The sequence below is a fragment of the Mobula hypostoma genome, chromosome 12 (genome assembly GCF_963921235.1).
Source record: "Mobula hypostoma chromosome 12, sMobHyp1.1, whole genome shotgun sequence".
NCBI classification, from domain to species: Eukaryota; Metazoa; Chordata; class Chondrichthyes; order Myliobatiformes; family Myliobatidae; genus Mobula; species Mobula hypostoma.
Genome location: NC_086108.1, coordinates 8,001,901 through 8,026,757, shown reverse-complemented (window position 1 = coordinate 8,026,757; position 24,857 = coordinate 8,001,901). Strand labels below are relative to the sequence as shown.

The 24,857-nt window shown below is 51.1% G+C and overlaps 1 protein-coding gene across 2 annotated transcripts in view; it reads left to right on the top strand.

The window, feature by feature from the left end:
• Positions 1-24,857, top strand: part of xgb (x globin) — a 126,446-nt gene that overhangs the window by 43,554 nt on the left and 58,035 nt on the right. For both annotated transcript variants that reach the window (XM_063063588.1, XM_063063587.1), the window contains exon 3: positions 15,482-15,602. In XM_063063588.1, coding sequence (XP_062919658.1) covers positions 15,482-15,602 — 121 coding nt within the window. The remainder of the gene's footprint in view (positions 1-15,481; positions 15,603-24,857) is intronic.

Below are 24,857 nucleotides of genomic sequence, written 5' to 3'. Positions count from 1 at the left end.
ACCTTTGTCTCCAGGTCCTGCCAGTTCGCCAGCCAGGTCTCCCCAGAAGGACTCAGGTAGACTCCCAGATAGAGAAGACGTCTGGTGCTCCACTCAAAAGCTCTCATCTCCTCCGGCAGGGAGTCCACCTGCCACTGGCCTACTAAGAGTCCGGAACATTTCGCCCAGTTGATCCTGGCGGAGGATGCCGCCGAGAAAACATCTTGGCACTCGCGCATCCTCCGCAGGTCACAGGGGTCTGTCATCATGAGGAGTACGTCATCGGCGTAGGCCGAGAGGACGACCCTCATGTCTGGTTCGCGCAGAACCAGACCTGTCAGCCTTCGCCGAAGAAGGCCGAGGAATGGCTCGACACAGATCGCATACAGTTGACCGGACATGGGGCACCCTTGACGCACTCCTCTTCGGAAGTGGATAGGTCCTGTCAGTGATCCGTTGATCTTAACTAGGCACTCTGCGGCAGAGTACAGGAGCCGAACTCGGGCCACAAAGTGTGGTCCGAGCCCAAAAGCCTGCAGGGTGCCCAGCAGGAAACTGTGGTCCACCCGGTCAAACGCCTTCTCCTGGTCAAGAGAAAGAAACGCTGCCGGGGTCCCAGTCTCCTGGAGCAGGTGGATCAGGTCCCGTACTAGGTGGACATTGTCCTGGATGGAGCGGCCCGGGACCGTGTAAGATTGGTCAGGATGGACCACCTGTCCAATTACCGAACCCAGACGGTTGGCCATTGCCCGGGCGAAGATCTTGTAGTCCGCGCACAAGAGGGAGACCGGCCGCCAGTTCTTTAGCAGGCGGAGGTCTCCCTTCTTGGGCAGTAGGACCACAACAGCTCTTCGCCATGAGAGGGGCATTTCTCCGGTGGCTAGGCTCTCCCCTAGGACAAGGCTGTAATCATCCCCCAGGACATCCCAAAAAGCCTGATAAAACTCAACACTCAGTCCATCCAAACCAGGGGACTTGCCCCTCCGGAGTTGCCGAAGGGCAGTGGACAGCTCCTCCCGAGTCAGGGGGGCATCCAGACGCACTGCATCCTCTGGACTGACCTTAGGCAAATCCTTCCAGACCTCATTGCACGCCTCCGCATTTGACGGATCAGGCGAGAATAAGGACCGATAGAATGAACGGACCTCGTTGTTAATTCCATCAGGGTCCGTGATGGAGGAGCCATCGGCAGCCAGCAATTCCACTAGCTGCTTTTGAACTCCCCGCCACCTCTCCAACGAGTAGAAGAAGGGTGAGCCACGGTCCAAATCCTGCAGCATTTGGATCCGTGACCTCACGTACGCACCTCGGGACTGCTGAAGCTGCAAGTCCCTTAGTGCGTCCTTCTTCTCCTGGTATTCCTGCCACAGCTGCTGGTCTCCAGTGGTCGGACCGAGGCGGGACTCCAGGTCAAGCAACGCTCTCTCAAGCCGCTCAATCTCAGAGCCCCGCCCTTTGGTCGACCCCCTAGTGTACTCCCGACATAAAAACCGGATGTGGGCTTTGCCCACATCCCACCATAGCCGTAGGGAGCAGAACTCTCTCCGCCTCTCCTTCCAGGAGACCCAGAACGCTCGGAACGAATCCCGGAAACGGCTGTCCTCCAGCAGCCGGTTGTTAAAATGCCAATACCCGGATCCCACCCGAGGGTGTAGTGGAATAAATTCCATCCACACAAGGTGATGATCCGAGCACGACACTGGCCGCATGGAGGACGCCGACACGCGGGAGGCGTAGGCCCGAGAGATGTAAATGCGGTCTATCCTGGAACCTCCTTCTCTAGACCTTCTCGAGAAGGCGCTAGAGTTGGGGTGAAAATTCCGCCAGCTGTCCACCAAGTCAAAGGAGCCGACTAGCTCCTTTAACTTTTTTGCTGATGCTGGGTCGCGTTGGAGGCCCGAACGGTCCTCCACCTCGAGGGTACAATTGAAATCTCCCCCGAGGATTACGCAGTCCCCAGGATCGATGGAGCTCAGCAGGGTGGACAGCTGACAGAATAGGCGCGTCTGCATCACACCGCGCCTGGGAGCGTACACATTGATAAAATGCAACGGTACGCCATCCAGGCGCACAACCAGGTGGAGCAGACGGCCGGGCACAACGTCTTGGACTCTTTCAATTACTGGCTGGAAGGTCGGGGCCAACAGGATCGCCACCCCGCTAGAAATGGAGCTGAGGTGGCTCATGTAGACCCCGCCCTGCCACTCCAGGAGCCAAGCAGACTCGTCCCCAGGGATGGTATGGGTTTCCTGCAGGAAACTCACCGTATACCGCCCATCCCTGAGGACTGAGAGATTGTTATGCCTGCGAAGAGGACCCCTGCTGCCGTTTACATTGAGACTAGCTATGGTAAGCTTCATGGCGGGAACACACTAGGTCTCAGCAGCTGCGCCCATTTCGGTGAGAGCGGAGGCGCCTTCCACCACACTGTCCGGAAAGAAAGCAAGGATACCTTTTGCTTTCCGGGCTCGAGCGGTACCAGCAACACCCTGTGACCCACCATCCCCCGTAGGAGCGAGGCTGCTTCCCCCTCTGATGTCCCTTACTAGGTCATCCAGGAAAGATTTTAGTTGCCGTCTGTCGTTCCCCACCACCGCATTCCTCTTTCCCTTTCCCTTTCGTCTGAGGATGACTCGCAGGGACCTCACCAGCCTCGGCATGCTGGGCCAGCGAAGCGAGGCTAGCTGAGGCCGGTGCTTGGCACCCTCAGAGGTGAGAATGAAATGCTTAATTTCCTCTACAGGTATCAATGGGGATTTCTCAGGAGGGGTGAGGATGTCCATTGTTTCACTATCGAAAGAGTCCCCCTCCAACCCGTCACTGCAGACAGAATCCCCATCGGCCTCCCCACATGTTCCAACAGATGGCTGCGTCTGCGACCCACACCGCGCAGCGGGCACCTCGCTCTTACCTGCCTTCTCCACCGTCGCATCAGCCTCATCCACATTTGCGACAGTGGAGAGACAATCCCCAGGGACTCCCTGCAAGTCATTTATTGCTGGGGTCGATGTGCACAGAATATCGTCCTCCCTAGGGGGCAGGCATAGAGGGGAACCCGGCACCTTTGGTCCAAGGGATTCATAAGCCGCCTGGTGCTGAGAATGAGAGAGCTTTGCCTCGTCTCCTCTTACACTATTCGGTACACTGGCCTCCAGAGAGGCGCTGACTTGTAGGTCCTGGGTGGAGGCCTCCAGGGCTGCCTCATTTGTGCAAACAGGCCTATCACAAGCTTTTTGCACAACCACACCATCTACCCCAGGACTGGTGGCTACATCTGAGGACTCAGGTTTAGAACCAACCCCTACCCGGATTCCCACCCCTTCCTGGGACTCCCCCGCATCTACATCCCCTGCCCTCTTGCGGGAACGTTCCCTTCTCCTCTTCACGCTGGAGGAGCACACAGGTGCAGGCTTCACCGATGGGGCGGCGCCTTCTGTTTCCATCGCCCCGTCTGCTTGCGCACCTCCCCGAGCCCCACGCTCCACTTCAGACGAAATGGGTGTGAGCTCTGCGGCCTCAAAGGCCCGCTTCTTACTATGTTTGGATTTCCCCTTTGCCTTCTTACTCCGCACAGACTCCACCCCGTCCCCCACCTGAACTACAGGGAGAGGAGCAGGGACCGACCCAACCGTAGAAGTAGGGACAGGGGTAGGGGTAGGGGCAGGGTGAGGGGCTGGGGCAGGGTCAGATGCAGGTGCAGGCGCACGCGCAGGAGTAGGATCAGGGGCAGAGGTAGCTGCGGCACTGGTGCCCGAAGTGGGCTCCCTCGGGTTCCGGGCGGCAGGACAGTCCCTCCGAAAGTGCCCCACCTCCCTGCACGCATGGCACCGTGGGCGCTCGGAGCTCCAGTACACCTGATAATCTACTCCCTCGTGCCGGACAGTAAAGCGGCCCTCAACATCGTCCTCCCTTTCCAGCTGCATGAAAACCTGACGCCGGAAAGAGATTACGGTGCGGAGGGTGCGTCTCTTAAATTTGTGTCGGATGGCAGTAATCTCCGACCTTACTTGCCCTAAACGGGCCAGTGGGGGAAGCAAGTCCTCATTTGGAATGAAAGGCTTAACATGCCCAAGCACGATACGTTGCGTGGGGGCCGTCACCAGCTCCATAGGTAAAAAGATGTTGTCCACCGTGACTCCCCTGCTTAGGGCCAGGTGCACTAGCTCTTCATTCACCAGATAGAACACCGCCTTTCGGAACTCCTTCTCGGTGGCCAGAATACCACCTTTCCCCACAAGGTCCTCCATTGCCTCCGTACACTTTTCTAGTGTCATTCCAGGGCGCAAAATACATTGCACCCCACGTTCCACCTTCACCGACCGAAACAGGGCGTTGTCCGAGGCCGGGGAGGCAGCCGCCCTTGCGTAACTCCCCGAAGGCCCGCGACTCCCTGGAGACCGGTCCGGCATGCTGGCGCTCTTTCCAGTCCGAGAATTTTGCGGCGGTGCCAGTTAGAAGTCCTGGAGCGAGTCGAATAACTGGCCGGGAAAGTTTGCAGTCGACAGTTCCTCGCTGGCTCGGCGCCAGGAAAGGCTCCGTCGGACTTGCAGAGACCCAGGCCGGGAGAGGCCGAAACGTCCTTCCAGATGCTCCGGCACCGGCACCGACACCGGACGAAAAATCAGGAAAACAATGGAGGAGGAACGTTGCCCCGATGTCAATGGGGGGAAAACGACGGCGTTTGCCTCCGGTTTTGGAGCGAACCGGCTTACTGGCGAGTTGCCAGCGGCCGCAGCTGGGAGCTACGCAGTAAGCAGCCGCCAACAAACCCAGTCCAAACCGGCAGCAAAAACTCCACACCGAGCTTCCACGCCAACGCCGTCACTCACTCAGTTGTCCAAGAGACTTTTAGAGCAACCTCCAAAGTATTCCACGAACTTTATCCAGTAGTTTTCCTTCGATTTCTCCCAGCTCAGTCAGCACAGCTCCTCTCTGTGTCTGACCCTGGGTGTTCCTGATCACCTTAAACGGCCCCTCGTAGAGCCGCTGTAGCGGTGCCCGGTGTCTGCCCCATCGTACAAAAAGAAACTTACAGTTCTGAGGGTCTTTGGGTACGCAGGTCGGGCTCTGTCCGTGCTGTGAAGTCGGTACGGGGGCTAGGTTAGTCTGTACAGGACTTCCTCTTGCCCCCTTGGGGCTGGTATAAACTCTCCTGGGACGACCAGGGGTGCGCCGTACACCAACTCGGCCGACGAGGTGTGCAGATCCTCCATGGGCACCGTGCGGATTCCGAGCAGGACCCTGGGAAGTTCGTCCACCCAGTTAGGCCCTTCCAGGCGGGCCATGAGAGCCGACTTCAGGTGATGGTGGAAACGCTCCACGAGTCGGTTCGACTGTGGGTGGTAGGCAGTTGTGTGGTGTGGCTGTGTTCCTAGAAGGCTGGCCATAGCTGACCACAGGCTGGAGGTGAACTGGGCGCCCCTGTCAGAGGTAATGTGGGCCGGTACCCCGAAGCGTGCTACCCAGGTTGCGATCAGTGCTTGGGCGCAGGATTCGGAGGTGGTGTCACTGAGCGGGACCGCCTCTGGCCATCTGGTGAACCGGTCTATCATAGTTAGGAGGTACCGCGCTCCTCGCGACACTGGCAGGGGCCCCACGATATCCACACGAATGTGGTCGAACCTCCGTCGGGTGGGTTCGAACTGCTGCGGCGGAGCCTTGGTGTGCCACTGCACCTTGGCCGTTTGGCACTGCATGCACGTTTTGGCCCATTCACTGACCTGTTTACGCAGCCCATGCCACACGAACCTGTTGGCGACCAGCCGGACGGTTGTCCTGATGGAGGAGGGCGCAATGGATTCGAAAACCCGCCGGCGCCAGGCTGCTGGGACGACGGGGCGGGGTTGGCCGGTAGCCACGTCACACAGGAGGGTCCTCTCACCTGGGCCTACGGGGAGGTCTTGGAGCTGCAAACCGGAGACTGCAGTCCTGTAACTGGGGATCTCAGCGTCTGCCTGCTGTGCCTCTGCCAGCGCTGCATAGTCCACCCCCTGGGACAGGGCCTGTATGGTAGGTCTGGATAGTGCGTCTGCCACGACTCGGAGATGTAGGACAGATGTCGCTGCTGGCGGGCCGACCAGGGGTCGGACACCTTTGTGAACGCAAAGGTAAACGGTTTGTGGTCTGTGAACGCGGTGAAGGGCCTACCTTCTAAGAAGTACCTGAAATGCCGGATTGCCAGGTATAGTGCCAATAGCTCCTGGTCGAAAGCACTGTATTTGAGTTCGAGTGGTCGTAGGTGTTTGCTGAAGAACGCCAGGGGTTGCCAGCGACCCTCGATGAGTTGTTCCAGCACTCCACCGACTGCTGTGTTGGATGCGTTCACCATGAGGGCAGTAGGAACGTCCGTTCTGGGGTGCACTAGCATCGCGGCATTTGCCAAGGCTTCTTTGGTTTTAACGAAAGCGGTTGCGGCCTCTTCGTCCCAGGTAATGTCCTTGCCCTTATCCGACATCGAGTGAACAGGGGGCACATGGTTTGGGCTGCTGAGGGGAGAAAACGGTGGTAGAAATTCACCATACCCACGAATTCCTGCAGGCCTTTGGTTGTGTTGGGTCGTGGGAAGTGGCGGACCGCGTCTACTTTGGCGGGCAGCGGGGTTGCCCCGTCTTTCGTAATCCTTTGGCCCAGGAAGTCGATGGTGTTGAGTCCGAACTGGTATTTGGCCAGGTTGATTGTAAGGCCGAATTCACTCAGGCGGGAATAGAGCTGGCGGAGGTGGGACAGATGCTCCTGCCGACTACTGCTGGCTATGAGGATGTCGTCCAAATAGATGAATGCAAAGTCCAGGTCGCGTCCCACCGCGTCCATTAGCCGCTGGAAAGTCTGTGCAGCATTCTTTAGACCAAACGGCATTCGGAGGAATTCGAAAAGTCCGAACGGGGTGATAAGTGCTGTTTTGGGGATGTCGTCCGGATGTACCAGGGTTTGATGGTATCCCTGGACGAGGTCTACCTTGGAAAAGATCCTTGCACCGTGTAGGTTTGCTGCGAAGTCTTGAATGTGCGGCACAGGGTAGCGGTCTGGTGTTGTAGCCTCGTTCAGTCTGCAGTAGTCACCTCATGGTCTCCAGCCCCCCGTTGCCTTGGGCACCATGTGCAGGGGGGTGGCCCATGGGCTGTCGGACCATCGTATGATCCCTAATTCCTCCATCTTCTTGAACTCCTCCTTCACCAGTCGGAGCTTGTCCGGGGGAAGCCTTCGAGCACGGGCGTGGAGGGGTGGTCCCTGGGTCAGGATGTGGTGCTGTACTCCGTGTCTGGGCATGGCTGCCGTGAACTGCGGTGTCAGTACTGCTGGGAAATCCGCCAGGACCCTGGTGAATTCGTCGTCGGACAGCGTGATGGAGTCCAGGTGTGGGGCTTCAACTTCGCTTCACCCAGGGAGAACGTTTGAAAAGGCTTGGGGTGGACTAGTCGCTTCCCTTGCAGGTCGACCAGCAGGCTGTGGGCTTGCAGAAAATCCGTCCCCAGGAGTGGTTGGGCCACGGCGGCCAGTGTGAAGTCCCACGTGAACCGGCTGGAGCTGAACTGTAGCCGCACCATGCGGGTGCCGTAGGTTCGTATTGTGCTGCCATTTGCGGCCCTCAGGGTGGGTCCCGGTTCTCTGTTGCAGGTGTCGTAACTCGTTGGAGGTAAGACGCTGATCTCCGCTCCAGTGTCGACCAAAAAGCGGCGTCCCGACTGCTTGTCCCAGACGCTTAGGAGGCTGTCCTGATGGCCAGCCGCCGTCGCCATTAGCGGCGGCTGGCCCTGGCGTTTCCCGGGAATTTGCGGGGTGGTCTACAGCGGCAGGCCTCCGTGCCCCACTGCTGGTGGTGGAAACACCATTGTTCGTTGGGATCCTCACTCCCGTCGCCGGGTTTTGTAGGCTCTGCTGCCGGGCCTGGTCTGGTCTGTCGTTGGGCACGCGGCTTGGTGATCTGTGCGACGGATGCCCCTCTCTCTTTCCTGGCATTCCACAGCACATCTGCTCGGGCCGCCACCTCCCGGGGTTTGCTGAAATCTGCGTCGGACAGCAGCAGGCATATGTCCTCAGGCAGTTGCTCTAGGAACGCCTGCTCAAACATGAGGCAGGGTTTGTGTCCTTCAGCCAGGGCCAGCATCTCGTTCATTAATGCTGACGGCGGCCTGTCTCCCAAACCATCCAGGTGCATTAAGCGGTGTGCTCGTTCGCGCCGTGAGAGTCCGAAAGTCCTTATGAGCAGGGCTTTGAATGCTGTGTATTTGCCGTCCTCCGGGGGCGACTGTATAAACTCCTTAACTTGTGCAACAGTCTCCTGGTCGAGGGAGCTCAGCACGTAGTAGTAGCGAGTGGACTCCGAGGTCATCTGCCGAATGTGGAACTGATCTTCTGCTTGTTCGAACCATAGATGGGGTCGCAGCGTCCAGAAGCTTGGCAGTTGTAACGAAACTGCGTGAACAGATGCGGCGTCGGTCATCTCTGGCCCAAATATCGTTTGGGCCGTCGGGGTCACCAATTGTAGCGATGTGCTACACACAGCACTAGAATAACCACACGGAGTCGGTGAGTTGGAGTTGCGATAAAGAGATTTATTCAAACTTCGCGGCCTGCTTTAAAGCCTTCCCGTTCCCACCCTCCCTGGGCGGGACTGCTGTGGGGAATGCATATTCCCAGACCCTTTCTGCGCGTGGGATTTTCCCCCTGCTGGTGAAGGTGGCCTGGCGCCCTTTTTGGGGCCGGCCCTCTGCCTGCGCGCGGTTTCGTGAGCCGGTTCGTGGGTGCTAGAAAGTGGGTCACCACAAGGGCATCAAATGTCACGGGGAGAAGGCAGGAAGATGGGATTAAGATGGATAAAAAATCAGCCGTGGTGGAATGTTAGAGCAGACTCAATGGGCCAAATAGCCTAATTCTACTTCTATGGCTGTAAAGAGGTGTATGTGGCAAATTATTTTACATAGAGAGTGGTGTCCTGGAACCCACTGCTACGTATGGAGGTGGAGGCAAACACGACAGTCTGATGGAACAGATCTTAGAAAGGCACATGAATGTGTAGAGAATGGAGGGATGTGGACTGAGGTTTAGACTCATGCCTGTGATGTGACAGGGTGGCTATAGAAACAGAAACATAGAAAACTTACAGCACAATACAGGCCCTTCGGCCCACAAAGCTGTGCCGAACATGTCCCTACCTTAGAACTACCTAGGCTTTACCCATAGCCCTCTATTTTTCTGAGCTCCATGTAGCCATTCTAATCCTTCTCCTCCGGCAGGAAGATTATCCTAATAAATTTAATTACCAGCTTGGCAGAACATTCTATGCTGCAGGGCCTGATTCTGTATGGTACTGCCCTGAGAAAAACCAACAAACTATTAAACTTGTGCTAACATACCTTGGAGAGGAAAGAATTATCCAGCCTCTGGGAATCTTATGCCTGCTCTTTGTATTTTCCTGGGAATAATAGTGATGGAGGCGTTCTCCAGCTGGACAAGGATTGATCCCCAGGATAGGCCAGTGCGAAAGGGGCACAATCTGCCTGTGTAATGCTGAGGAGGGTGAGTGTGCGAGGTGGGGCACAGAATATATGAATGATGGGTGAATAGAGAGGCAGATGGTCTCTTCACCTTCCCACTACCTCCCTCTGGTTCCCCTCCTCCTTCCCTTTCTCCCATGATCCACTCTCCTACCCTATCAGATTCCTTCTTCTTCAGCCCTTTATCTCTTCCACCAATCACCTCCCAGCTTCTCCAATAAGAAAAAAACAATGATAAATAAATAAATCAGTTACAGTATACATATAATGAATAGATTAAAAATCATGCAAAAACAGAGATAATATGTATTTTAAAAGTGAGGTAGTGTTTATGGGATCAGAGTTCTTCCTGCAGTTTTCTGATTAAACACCATTCCAAGTATTACAACTGCTTCCAATAAAATGACAACATTATTTGCTAAATCAACATCTCTCAAGATATATGACACATCACACTTAGTGTTGGCCTGTTGTAAAAAGATTTATTGGAGTAATATCTGGATTGGGCACTTGTCCAATGGGAAAAAGTCAGAGAATTGAGGCTGATACTTAGAAGAGTTTACATTTGTACTAGTAAGTTTGATTGAAACATATCATATCCTGAGGGATCTACCAGAGTGGGTTTCCCTTCTGTAGGGTCGCTGTTCAGAAATAAAGAGGTTGCGTTTTTAAGAAAGGGGACAGGCAAACTTTAAGGTGTCACAAGTCTTCAGAACTCTGTCCCTCAAGGTTTTCTTCCACATATTGTGCTTTTGATATTTCAGTAATGTTTGAGTAATGTAGTAAATATATTCTTGATTAAGCATTCTTTGTTGTTTACATAATTCATTGCGGGTTATCTGTAAAAGTACATAAATGGCATACAACATCATGCAGTGTTATAAGTGTGCTTCACTTAAAGCAAAAACAAAATTAGACTCACATTCTGGGCTCCCTTGTTTTTCCTGCAATTAGTTTTCGGGCAGCACGGGAGCATAGTGGTTAGCACAACATTTCACAATACCACTGACACGGGCTCAATTCCCGCCGCTCCCTGAAAGGAGTATGTACATTCTCCCTGTGACCGCCTGGGTTTCCTCCCTCACTCCAAAGACATACCGGTTGGTAAGTTAATTGGTCATTGTAAATTGTCCTGTGATTAGGCTAGGGTCAAACTGGAGGATTGTTGGACAGTGCAGCTGGAAAGGCTAGAAGGGCTTATTCCACACTGTATCTCAAAAAAATAAATTAATTAATAGAACATAACAGTGATGGCAAGTAAGTTTTAAAATTAAGCCGAGATGGCTAGCTACCTGTCGAAGTACAGCAAGACGTTTGAGTTCAAAAAAATATTACAGCCCCTGTTCTTCAGAAGACAAGACACGGTCAACTTTAAGAGACAGGAAATGAATAAATTCATGGGTTCATAAGCAGAGAGTACTGGGTGATAATAATTAAAATAAAAATGCAGAAATGGCTGTCTACATCAAAAGACAGATGTGGTTGATTACACAACAGATAACTGGATATTGTATACTGAGTGGATTGAGCAGTATTTTAAAGTAAATGGAATAGCCAATGAGAAGTGAGTGCCAGTTTTGCTGAGTGCATTGAGTTTAAAGGCATACAGTTTCCTTAAAGATTTGACTGCTCCAACCAAACCAGCCGAAATGAACTTTGCTGATATCATGAAAGTAATGCAGGAACATTAGAACTGAAGCCATTGTTGATTGCAGAATGCATTAGTTTCATAAGCAAATCAAAAGGAAAGGGAGTCTATTTCAGCATGTGTGGCTGAATTGAAGAAACTGTCTGAGCCTTGCCAGTTCAATGATGGGCTTAATAATGCACTGAGAGATGGTTTAGTTTATGGAATTTTACAAGAAAGCATTCAAAAACATCTCCTAACTGAAGCAGAACTTAAATTTAAAAGAGTAGTGGAAATTGCTGTTTCAATGGAAAAAGAAGAGAGAGATGCAATTGAGTTGAAGTCAGGAATGAAAGCAATCCAGAATAAAATTGTAAAGTCTTAACAGAAACCTGCCTGGCCAAACAAATTGTGTTACCATTGTGACAGGGGCTCACATGCACCAGACCAATGCAGGTTGAAAGGTGAAACCAGAAAAATTGGAGATCCATCCATCATCTGCATGCCACATCGCCTACAATAGAGGCAACTGAAAGTGAATTTAGAAAGATACTGGCTGATACCACAACAGTGTTCAAGGATGGCATTGGAAAACACACACATATCAGAGGTAAAACAGTGGTAATTGAAAATGTCACACCCGAGATTTACAAAGCCCACTGGTTCCTTATACAATCCATGATAAAGTAGCCAGTGAGCGAGATCACATGGAAGTTGGAGAAATTATTTCCAGAGATGAGTGGAGCCCATGGGCAACACCAATGGTCCCAGTAGCCAGGCAGAATGGATCTGTCAGGATCTGTGGTGATTTTAAGTTCACCATCAACCCAGTACTGAAAGTAGATTGATACCCTCTCCCCTGGATACAGAATATCTTTGCATACCTTCCTGGAGGGAAACACTTCAGCAAAGTGGGCTTAGCTGTGGTCTATATACGGATAGAGATGGAAGAAGAATCCAAGGTGTTTCTCACCATAAACACTCACAAACACTCACTGACTGTAAAAGCTTTTATAGATATGTGAAAAGAAATAGATTGGTTAAGACAAATGTAGGCCCCCTACAGACAGAAACAGGTGAATTGCTTATGGGGAGCAAGGACATGGCAGACCAATTGAATAATTATTTTGGTTCTGCCTTCACTAAGGAGGACATAAATAATCTTCTGGAAATAGTAGGGGACAGAGGGTCCAGTGAGATGGAGGAACTGAGGGAAATACATGTTAGTAGGGAAGTGGTGTTAGGTAAATTGAAGGGATTAAAGGCGGATAAATCCCCAGGGCCAGATGGTCTGCATCCCAGAGTGCTTAAGGAAGTAGCCCAAGAAATAGTGGATGCATTAGTGATAATTTTTCAAAACTCTTTACATTCTGGACTAGTTCCTGAGGATTGGAGGGTGGCTAATGTAACCCCACTTTTTAAAAAAGGAGAGAGAGAGAAACCAGGGAATTATAGACCGGTTAGCCTAACATTGGTGGTGGGGAAACTGCTAGAGTCAGTTATCAAAGATGTGATAACAGCACATTTGGAAAGCGGTGAAATCATCAGACAAAGTCAGCATGGATTTGTGAAAGGAAAATCATGTCTGACGAATCTCAAAGAATTTTTTGAGGATGTAACTAGTAGAGTGGATAGGGGAGAACCAGTGGATGTGGTATATTTGGATCTTCAAAAGGCTTTTGACAAGGTCCCACACAGGAGATTAGTGTGCAAACTTAAAGCACACGGTATTGGGGGTAAGGTATTGGTGTGGGGGGAGAATTGGTTGGCAGACAGGAAGCAAAGAGTGGGAATAAACGGGACCTTTTCAGAATGGCAGGCAGTGACTAGTGGGGTACCGCAAGGCTCAGTGCTGGGACCCCAGTTGTTTACAATATTTATTAATGACTTGGATGAGGGAATTAAATGCAGCATCTCCAAGTTTGCGGATGACACGAAGCTGGGCGGCAGTGTTAGCTGTGAGGAGGATGCTAAGAGGATGCAGGGTGACTTGGATAGGTTGGGTGAGTGGGCAAATTCATGGCAGATGCAATTTAATGTGGATAAATGTGAAGTTATCCACTTTGGTGGCAAAAACAGGAAAACAGATTATTATTTGAATGGTGGCCGATTAGGAAAAGGGGAGGTGCAACAAGACCTGGGTGTCATTATACACCAGTCATTGAAAGTGGGCATGCAGGTACAGCAGGCGAATAGTATGCTGGCGTTTATAGCAAGAGGATTCGAGTACAGGAGCAGGGAGGTACTACTGTAGTTGTACAAGGCCTTGGTGAGACCACACCTGGACTATTGTGTGCAGTTTTGGTCCCCTAATCTGAGGAAAGACATTCTTGCCATAGAGGGATCATAGAGGGATCGGCATCTTCTTCGCAGTCATGCTGAAGCACGCCTTTGGAACATCAACTGATGGTGTCTACCTCCACACCAGATCGGATGGGAGGCTGTTCAGTCTGTCCCGGCTGAAGGCAAAAACCAAGGTTCGTGAAGTACTCATCAGGGACATGTTGTTTGCAGATGACGTGGCACTGGCAACACACTCTGAAGAGCAATTGCAACGCCTCATGGACAGCTTCTCAAGAGCCTGCCAGGACTTCAGCTTGACCATCAGCCTGAAGAAGACCAATGTGTTGGACAAAGGTGTTGAGCACCCCCCTGCCATTACCATCAACAACTACGAGCTGGAGGTAGTTCACGAGTTTACATACCTTGGCTCCACCATCACAGACAGCCTCTCCCTAGACCCCGAGATCAACAGATGGATCAGACGAGCAGCCTCAACACTCGCCAGGCTGACAAAGAGAGTCTGGGAGAACAGAAAGCTGACAACGCACACCAAGGTTGCAGTCTACAGGGCCTGCATCCTCAGCACACTGCTTTACGGCAGCGAGACCTGGAGCCTCTACTCCAGACAAGAGCAGCGTCTCAACGCCTTCCACCTTCGCAGCCTGAGACGCATCCTGGACATCGAGTCACCAACAATGAGGTCCTGGCCCACACCCAGATACCCAGCCTCTTTACCCTGCTCCAACAATGCCCTCTCCGCTGGCTAGGCCACGTACACCGTATGTCAGATAGGAGGATCCCGAAAGACCTGCTGTACGGGGAACTGGCCTCCGGCAAGAGAGCACAAGGGCGCCCCATCTTAGTTTCAAAGATGTCTGCAAGAGAGACATGAAGTCACTGAACATGAACGTCGAGAGGTGGGAGGACATCGCAAGCGATCGCTCTCACTGGAGGCTGGAACTACACAGAGGACTAAAAAGAGGAGAAGAGTGGCTGAGGCTGCTGAAGAAAAGCGCACTCGTCGGAAAAACAGCACCAAGACAACACTGGAGGACAGAGCCTTCAAGTGCTGTCGCTGCAGCCGAGACTGTCACTCCCGTGTGGGCCTCTACAGCCACAACAGATGCTGCTCTAACACAGACTGAAGCAAGACTTTCCAGGCGCAGATCCATGGTCTCGCGAGATTAACGGATACCACAACTTAAAGTAAAAACAAAGTTAGACTTGTATTCTTGACTCCTTGTTTTTCTTGGAATTAGATTTATTTTTTTAGTTACAAAACATAACAGTGGTGAAAAGTAAGTTTTAAAATGAACCTGAGATGACTACCTACCTGTTGAAGTGCAGTGAGATGGTAAGTTTAAAAAAATATCACACTGCAGTTCTCCAGAAGGGAAGACATGGTCAAGTTAAAAATAAGGGCAGAAATGGACAAATTCGTGGATTCATAAACAGTACCAGTTGATAATAATTATAAATAAAAAATAGAAATGGCTCCCTACATTAGAAAGATAGACATGTTTGATTAAACAATAGATAACTGGATATTGTATTCTGTGCAGATTGAGCAATATTTTAAAGAGAATGGAATAGCCGATGAGAAGTGAGTGCCAGTTTTGGTGAGTGCATTGGGTTTAAAGGCATACAGTTTGCTTAGAAGTTTGGTTGCTCCAAACCAGCTGAAATGAGTTTTGCTGAAATCATGAAGGTAGTGTAGGATTATTTAAAACCAAACCATTGTTGATTGAATCCATTAGTTTCCATAAGCAGAATCAAAAGGAGGGGGAGTCTATTTCAGTGTACATGGCTGAATTGAAGAGATTGCCTGAGCATTGTCAGTTCTGTAATGGGCATAATGATGCAAAGACTTCGTTTATGGAATCTTAGAAGAAAGAATTCAAAAACTGCTCCTAACTAAAGCACAATTTACATTTAAAAGAGCAGTTGAAATTGCTGTACTAATGGAAACAACAGACAGAGATAAAATTAAATTGCAAACCTGGTCTGAGATCAACCTCAATCCCATTGAATGGTAGTACAGAACAGAGAGGCCGAATGGCCCACATCCCAATCTAAAGGTTTCTTTTGCCTGTTGCAGGGTGATGTCCTTCATTGAGAAGAGCGTGGCAAGATTGTCACAGGAAGAGAAGCTGGAACAGCTGGCCTTTGAGCTTGGTCGAAGCCATTGTAGATACAATGCTCCACCCAAGTACTACAAGGTAAGATTGGTGTTAAACCATGTGGTTGATTGGTTGTCCATCATATCCAACAATGACAGGAGAACTGTGCAGGAGAGTTTTTAAAGTGGAAAAGCCATTGTACTGGGGCAGTTCCACTCTCTCGATCTTGGAAGTCTGAGTCCAGTGGTACAAGAAGTTTTCACAAACTGGGGTCTTCCTTGGTTCCAGTGGATGACCATACGTCTTCTGTGTCTTGTTATGCCCTTCACTCTCCATGGAGCATTGCAGTACCACCTTCTGGCCGTTGGTTCTTACTGTTGATCCATTCATCCCAGAGCTGACCACTCATGCTAGGATGGGTATGTCCCCAACTCACCGGTACATGAGGTCTGCCAGCTACCTTCACCTGGTTTAGCTCACCTGTTGAAGCAAGTGTGGCCATTGTTGCATGCAGACAGCTGCTTGGAGCCACAGGTGAGAGCTGAGTGTCCGGTGGGACCAAAGGTGAGTGGGCTGCCCCAGAATGGACAGGACAAGCCTCTTCTCCAGAGGTTCTACCCCTCCCTGGATGCATCATACACCCCAAAACCATGTAACAAGGGTTTTACTCTGTTGTAATGGCTCACAGGTTAATAAAGCACAGAAACAGGACCCTTCAGTCTACTGAGTCAATGCTGATCCTCAGTCACTAATCCCAGTCAACTCTCCGCACTCTCATAACTCCCCTTAATTCTACCCCTCGCCTTAAACCTTTGCTGTCTTGTGTTATAGACGCCTGTACCCTGGGGAAAACACTGTGGCCATCTAATCTATCCATTACCTGTGTCATTTCATAAACTTTTACAGATTAGAAGATTTAGGATTAACTTTATCTGTTACACATATATTGAAACATACAGTGAAATGTGTTACACATAAAAGTTGCTGGTGAACGCAGCAGGCCAGGCGGCATCTCTAGTGTGATGAGAATACACATAAAATTAAGATGTTTGCTGGCCTGGGTTAGCATCAGTGACATCAGCAAGTGGTCTGCCACCTGCCCTCAGGGGAAGGAGAGATAAGGAACAATGGAGCAGCGTCTGGAGATGTGTAATGAAGGGACGGGGGAGAGAGAGCTGTCTGGAGCGGCTCCCCCCTTTGAACCTTGAACTGTTTGAAGTGATGGACAGGTGATACCCCAGCAGGGGGATAAAAAGGGACCGGTTCGCTAAGGCAACATACACGCCACCCGAGGTAACGAGACCCTGGAAGCGGTACGCTTCTCACGAGTCGGTGGGAAGTACCAGACAACGGCCAGGGTGGAAAGGTATGATCAGCGGGAACCCGGTGTGTGTCCGCCCTTGCCTGGGTGCCGGGTTCACTGCAGAGGATCGACCGCATCCGGAGGAGGGGTCACAGTCGGTGACCTCAGGTGACATCACCAAGGACCCACCCAAAAGCTGTTTGTGAGCCATATCGCCGGTCTGTGAGTGAAGCCATGTCTGAATGATCAGTTGTTCCTGTTCTCGCTCTCTCTCTCTCCCCCCATGTTGTCCATCGCCATGGCAATGATTACTGCGAACTGAACTACTAAACTGGACTGAACTTTGAGTCACTTTGAAATTTGGTCATTTACCCCTAGACAACGATAGAGCTTGATTGATGCTGTTATCTTAATTCTGTGCACATGTGTGTTTATCATCGCTGAACTGTTGCATTTATTATCCTTTCAATTACTGTGTTGCTTGTTTCTTTAATAAAACTTTCTTAGTTCTAGTACTCCAGACTCCAACTGAGTGATCCATTTCTGCTGGTTTGGCAACCCAGTTACGGGGTACGTAACATAAGTGGGGGCTTGTCCGCGATTTTGAACGCTAAATTTGGGACGGAGTAAATTGATTGGGTTAAAATTCCCGAAAGAAAGAAAAGACAAACAGCAGAAATGGAGGCTGAGGAATTTATAAAGGCGCCAACCTTGGAGGCATTAGAGGATGCCAGGAAATCGGAATTGATAGCTGTGGCAAAACGGTTGAATCTTGCTAAGGTGAAGTCGACAATGAGGAGAGAGGAGATACACAGAGCTATTGTAGAGCACTATGTATCTAAAGGTGTGTTTCCCCAAGGTGAGCTGGGGGTGGTGTCTATTGAAAAACCTGCTGGAGACGAGGTACAGGTGCAGCTTGAAAAACTGAGACTCGAGCACGAGTTCCGGGTACGGCAGTTAGAACATGAAGAGAAGCAGTTAGAAAGGCAAGAGAGAGAGTTAGAAAGGCGGGAGAAAGAGAAAGATGTAGAAAGGCAAGAGAGAGAAAGACAGTTGGAGAGAGAAGAGAAAGAGAGGGACAGACAGTTGGAGAGAGAAGAGAGAGAGAGGGACAGACAGTTGGAGAGAGAGGAGAAACAGAGGGAAAGGGAATTTGAGCTGGAGAAGTTAAAGATAAGGGCCGAGCAAGGGCTCATGCCGAACCAAGGTGGAGGGTTCCGGGCGACCCAGGAGGTTAGGCTGGTTCCCCCATTTGACGATACCGACGTGGATCGGTACTTCCTCCACTTCGAAAAAGTGGCTATAAGTCAGGACTGGCCGAGGGATAAGTGGGTTGTTTTACTTCAGAGTGTACTGAAAGGGAAGGCCCAAGAAGCTTACTCAGCTTTGTCCACGGAAGATGCCCAGAGGTATGAGGTGGTGAAAGAGGCCATCCTCAGGATTTATGAGTTGGTCCCGGAGGCATACCGGCAGAGGTTCCGGAATGCGAGGAAACAGTGGGACCGCACGTATTTGGAGTTTGCCCGTGAGATGCAAACATATTGTGAGCGTTGGTGCGCCTCGAAGGGGGTAGAGGGGGATTATGACAGACTGCTACAACTGATCCTGATTGAGCAGTTTAAAGGTTGTGTCCCTGAGGGTATGAGACCCTACATCGATGAGAAAGAGGCAGCCACGTTAGCCGCAACTGCTAAGTTAGCGGATGAGTATGCGTTGACGCATAAAATGAAGTTTGCCCCGAGTAAAGGCTACCAGAAGGGTAGTCAGGACGGCGGGGAGAGTCCGCCGGAAAAGTCAGAAAGTAAGCCGGGGACTAGTGAAAAGGATAAGGTAGACCGGGAGCAGTCTGGTAGGAAGTCTCCTGGGGTCGTCTGTTATAATTGTGGGAAAGCCGGACACTTTGCGTCCAGGTGCTTTGCCCCAAGGAAGGAGACGGGAAAAGGAAAAACGGCAATGTTGAATGGCTGTATCGAGCTGTTAAGCGAACCGCTAGGGAAGGACAGGTCTGAAAAAGTCCAGGAAGGGCGCGAGAGGTTTATCTCGGCCGGACTGGTGTCAGTGAAAAAGAGGTTAAAACCAGTTCCAGTGCGGATCTGGAGAGACACGGGAGCGTGTCAGTCACTAATACTGAAGAGTGTATTAGAGTTTAGCTCAGAGACCCAGACTGGGGAGGTAGAGGTCAAAGGTGTTGGGGAAGGGACAGAGTCAGTCCCTTTGCACCAGATACACTTACAAAGCAACCTGGTCTCTGGACTAGTCACGATCGGGGTGAGGTCCGAATTACCGATGAAAGGCGTGGAAGTCTTGCTCGGTAATGACCTCGCCGGAGGAATCGTGTTCCCAGTCGTGAGATTGACGGGTCAGCCTGCCAGCATGGAGGCCCCGCCCATGGACTCACAGGTTCATCACGGGCCCGCGATAGTGAATTTAGCTGAAACGTTTCTGCCAACCTTGTATGAAACGGGGTGTAGTGAGACAAGAGGTAGTGAGGGAGCTGGGACGGACGTAGCAGTAGCCAGGAAAGAATTTGTGCAGACGCAGGAGCGAGACGAGGGGCTGATGGTTTTGTCAGAGACCGCTCTCTCTGACACAGCCTTGACAAGGGAACTAGTAGGCTATTGTGCGGAGGAGGAAGTGCTAAAAGGGAAATCAAGTACAGTATCCGCAGATGAGGAGTGGGGGGTGGTGCAAAAGAGTTATGGGGATGAGGTTTTTAACATGGCCCACGAGGTACCCCCCGGTGGACATTTTGCGGTGCTGGAGGAAACAGTTGGTGGAATCGTGAAAGAGATGTACCGGCTGCCCGGGGGAAAAATGTTATTGATCATGACCGACGCGAACTGAGACGGTCACCGGCTTTTGATATGCTAACAAACCTAGTCGATGTTAGCGTGGAAATCAATGAAGCTAGGGGCCCCCTGATAAGAGGAAAAAAACATTTTGAAAAGATTAGGATGGGATCGATCAGATGGGAGAAGGCTATTGTTCTAGCCAGGTCTATTGATAAGGTCTCTCCCTTAATCCCCGAACAAAGCGACTCTTTAGGAGAAGTAATTAAACGACTCCCACCCGTGTGTTTGATTGTCCCGAGGCAATGCAAAGAACTGGGACGTTGGGTGATGTCTGTTACAATAGGGCAGCCTAGTAAACAACATGCATATATAATGAGTAATTCAGTGACTAAAGGGCTGATGAACACAGAGGTGTGTATTGGCAATTTAATATGGCTGTCTGAAGCCAGCTTGATAGTGAACCTTGAAAAAAATGAATTCGGCCACACGAGGGCCACTTACCTGGGAATTGTGGTGACACAGGGGCAGCTGGCAGTGATGCAAGCTACAGTGCAGGCTATCGCTGACCTCCCAACCCCGACAGACAAGAGGGCCCTCAGAAGGCTCTTGGAGATGGTGGGGTACTGCAGGAAGTTTTGCAATAACTCTGCGGTCAATACCCGTCCCCCTCCTACTAAGCCCTTGCGAGAGAAAACTGAGTCGGAATGGGACGACCCTTGTTATTGTGGTCCGGGACATAACCAAATGAGAGGTTACAATGGTCGCAATTCATCAGTGTTTTTGGCCACTATGAAGTTTGCTGAGTTGGAGCCTGGTCTAAGGGATTATTAATAACACGTGTAAAAGGAACAGAAAATGCGATGACTGTCTGTCAAGGTGTTGACAGCTTCAAACTCGCTGTGTTAGCCAAATAGCTGATAAAGATGTATATTTGTGGATGTATCAAATAATGTATTCATGTTTGTAATTTTTACCTCCCGGTAAAAATCCTTAAAAGGGGGGAAGTGTGACAAGAATACACATAAAATTAAGATGTTTGCTGGCCTAGGTTAGCATCAGTGACATCAGCAAGTGGTCTGCCACCTGCCCTCAGGGGAAGGAGAAATAAGGAACAATGGAGCAGCGTCTGGAGATGTGTAATGAAGGGACGGGGGAGAGAGAGCTGTCTGGAGCGGCTCCCCCCTTTGAACCTTGAACTGTTTGAAGTGATGGATAGGTGATACCCCAGCAGGGGGATAAAAAGGGACAGGTTCGCTAAGGCAACACACACGCCACCCGAGGTAACGAGACCCTGGAAGCGGTACGCCTCTCACGAGTGGGTGAGAAGTATCAGACAACGACCAGGGTGGAAAGGTACGATCAGCGGGAACCCGGTGTGTGTCCGCCCTTGCCTGGGTGCCGGGTTCACTGCAGAGGATCGACCGCATCTGGAGGAGGGGTCACAGTCGGTGACCTCAGGTGACATCACCAAGGACCCGCCCAAAAGCTGTTTGTGAGCCATATCGTCGGTCTGTGAGTGAAGCCGTGTCTGAATGATCAGTTGTTCCTGTTTTCTCTCTCTCTCTTCCCCCATGTTGTCCATCGCCATGGCAACGATTACTGCGAACTGAACTACTAAACTGGACTGAACTTTGAGTCACTTTGAAATTTGGTCATTTACCCCTAGACAACGATAGAGCTTGATTGATGCTGTTATCTTAATTCTGTGCACATGTGTGTTTATCATCGCTGAACTGTTGCATTTATTATCCTTTCGATTACTGTGTTGCTTGTTTCTTTAATAAAACTTTCTTAGTTCTAGTACTCCAGACTCCAACTGAGTGACCCATTTCTGCTGGTTTGGCAACCCAGTTACGGGGTACGTAACACTAGGAAGAGGTGCAGTCGTCGTTTCAGGCCGAGATCCTTCGTCAGGACTAACTGAAGGAAGAGTGAGTAAGGGATTTGAAAGCTGGAGGGGGAGGGGGAGATCCAAAATGATAGGAGAAGACAGGAGGGGGAGGGATAGAGCCGAGAGCTGGACAGGTGATAGGCAAAAGGGATACGAGAGGATCATGGGACAGGAGGTCTCAGAAGAAAGACGGGGGGGGGGGACCCAGAGGATGGGCAAGGGGTATATTCAGAGGGCCAGAGGGAGAAAAAGGAGAGTGAGAGAAAGAATGTGTGTTTAAAAATAAGTAACAGATGGGGTACGAGGGGGAGGTGGGGCATTAGCGGAAGTTAGAGAAGTCGATGTTCATGCCATCAGGTTGGAGGCTACCCAGACGGACTATAAGGTGTTTCTTCTCAGACCTCCTGTCCCATGATCCTCTCGTATCCCTTTTGCCTATCACCTGTCCAGCTCTTGGCTCTATCCCTCCCCCTCCTGTCTTCTCCTATCATTTTGGATCTCCCCCTCCCCCTCCAACTTTCAAATCCCTTACTCACTCTTTCTTCAGTTAGTCCTGACGAAGGGTCTCAGCCTGAAACATCGACTGCGCCTCTTCCTAGAGATGCTGCCTGGCCTGCTGCGTTCACCAGGAACTTTGATGTGTGTTGCTTGAATTTCCAGCATCTGCAGAATTCCTGTTGTTTGCAGTGAAATGTGTTGTTCAAGTTAAGAATATGCTGGGGTGGCAGCCTGCAAGTGGTGTCACCATGTGTCCAGCATCAACATAGCTTGCCCACAACTCTCTAACCCTCACCCTCAACTCTCTAACCCTCGCCCACAACTCTCTAACCCTCGCCCACAACTCTCTAACCTTCACCCACGACTCTCTAACCCTCACCCACAACTCTCTAACCTTCACCCACGACTCTCTAACCCTCACCCTCAACTCTCTAACCCTCGCCCACAACTCTCTAACCCTCGCCCACAACTCTCTAACCTTCACCCACGACTCTCTAACCCTCACCCACAACTCTCTAACCTTCACCCACGACTCTCTAACCCTCACCCTCAACTCTCTAACCCTCGCCCACAACTCTCTAACCCTCGCCCACAACTCTCTAACCTTCACCCACGACTCTCTAACCCTCACCCTCAACTCTCTAACCCTCACCCTCAACTCTCTAACCCTCGCCCACAACTCTCTAACCTTCACCCACGACTCTCTAACCCTCACCCTCAACTCTCTAACCCTCACCCACAACTCTCTAACCCTCGCCCACAACTCTCTAACCCTCACCCACGACTCTCTAACCCTCACCCACAACTCTCTAACCCTCGCCCACAACTCTCTAATCCTCACCCACGACTCTCTAACCCTCACCCACAACTCTCTAACCCTCGCCCATGACTCTCTCCAACCCTCGCCCATGACTCTCTAACCCTCGCGCACAACTCTCTAACCCTCGCCCATGACTCTCTCCAACCCTCACCCACGACTCTCTAACCCTCGCCCACAACTCTCTAACCCTCGCCCTCAACTCTCTAACCCTCACCCACGACTCTCTAACCCTCGCCCACAACTCTCTAACCCTCGCCCTCAACTCTCTAACCCTCGCCCATGACTCTCTCCAACCCTCGCCCATGACTCTCTAACCCTCGCGCACAACTCTCTAACCCTCACCCACGACTCTCTAACCCTCGCCCACAACTCTCTAACCCTCGCCCTCAACTCTCTAACCCTCGCCCACGACTCTCTAGCCCTCACCCACAACTCTCTAACCCTCACCCACGACTCTCTAACCCTCGCGCACAACTCTCTAACCCTCGCCCACGACTCTCCAACCCTCGCCCACGACTCTCCAACCCTCACCCACAACTCTCTAACCCTCGCCCACGACTCTCTAACCCTCACCCTCAACTCTCTATCCTCACCCACAACTCTCTAACCCTCACCCACAACTCTCTAACCCTCACCCACGACTCTCTAACCCTCACCCACAACTCTCTAACCCTCACCCACGACTCTCCAACCCTCACCCTCAACTCTCTAACCCTCGCCCACGATTCTCTAACCCTCACCCACGACTCTCTAACCCTCACCCTCAACTCTCTAACCCTCACCCACGACTCTCTAACCCTCACCCTCAACTCTCTAACCCTCACCCACGACTCTCTAATCCTCACCCACAACTCTCTAACCCTTGCCCATGACTCTCCAACCCTCGCCCACGACTCTCCAACCCTCACCCTCAACTCTCTAACCCTTGCCCACGACTCTCTAACCCTCACCCTCAACTCTCTAACCCTCACCCACGACTCTCCAACCCTCGCCCACGACTCTCCAACCCTCGCCCACAACTCTCTAACCCTCACCCACGACTCTCCAACCCTCGCCCATGACTCTCCAACCCTCGCCCACAACTCTCTAACCCTCGCCCACGACTCTCTAACCCTCACCCTTAACTCTCTAACCCTCGCCCACGACTCTCTAACCCTTGCCTGTATGTCTTTGGAAGGTGGGAGGAAACCCACATACCATGAAAGGTGTTTCGAGACAGATATTTCAGATAAAAACGGTGCATGTGCACCAACTTTAACCGGCTGCTCACGAGTGCATGTACAAGTATATCATAACATCCCCCTTCTTATCGAAACAAAGAAAAGGAACAATTGTATTAACAATTAATTTCTCTGAAGTCTGCTTTCCAGTGTATTTTCATGGAACTAACTTTCAAAGCATTCATTAATCATGCTTTATGTCTCTTATGCCTGTCACAAATACATACCACTCATTATTTCTGTTTGTATGCACATATATACAAAATATAAAACATACTAAAATTCAACTTCCGCTTCAAACTACAAACTACACAACATCAAGTAGGACATGGTCCTTCTTTGAGTATAAACATGACATTAAAATGCCAGATAGTGTCACAGACTTATTGTTCAATTGTTCATGCAATTATTCAATGTGGGACAAAGTCTCCTTTTCAGTGTTCAGCCAGAACGAGTTTTTACTGTTTTAGCCGAGTCCTGTTGTTTGTTATTTGCATGTTTCTGTCACAATGAGGGGCGCTGGGAGCGGGCCCAAATGCAAGACACAGTGAAGTACAAGGAACAGGACTTGACTAGAGGAGGGACATGACAGGATACAGACAAGGAGCAGGGACAAGAACGCAGACTTGGGCTTGGACCCCGTGCCAGAGTCTGGACAAGGACCCAGACCTGGGTCTTGCCTTGGGCTCGGGTCCCAGAACCAGGCAAGGACATTACATGACTGCAGGACTGGAGGCTGGGGACTTGAGGCTGGAGGCTTGGAGACAGGCTTGGGGTCTTGAGGCTGGAGGCTTGGAGACAGGCTTGGGGCCTTGAGGCTGCAGGCTGGG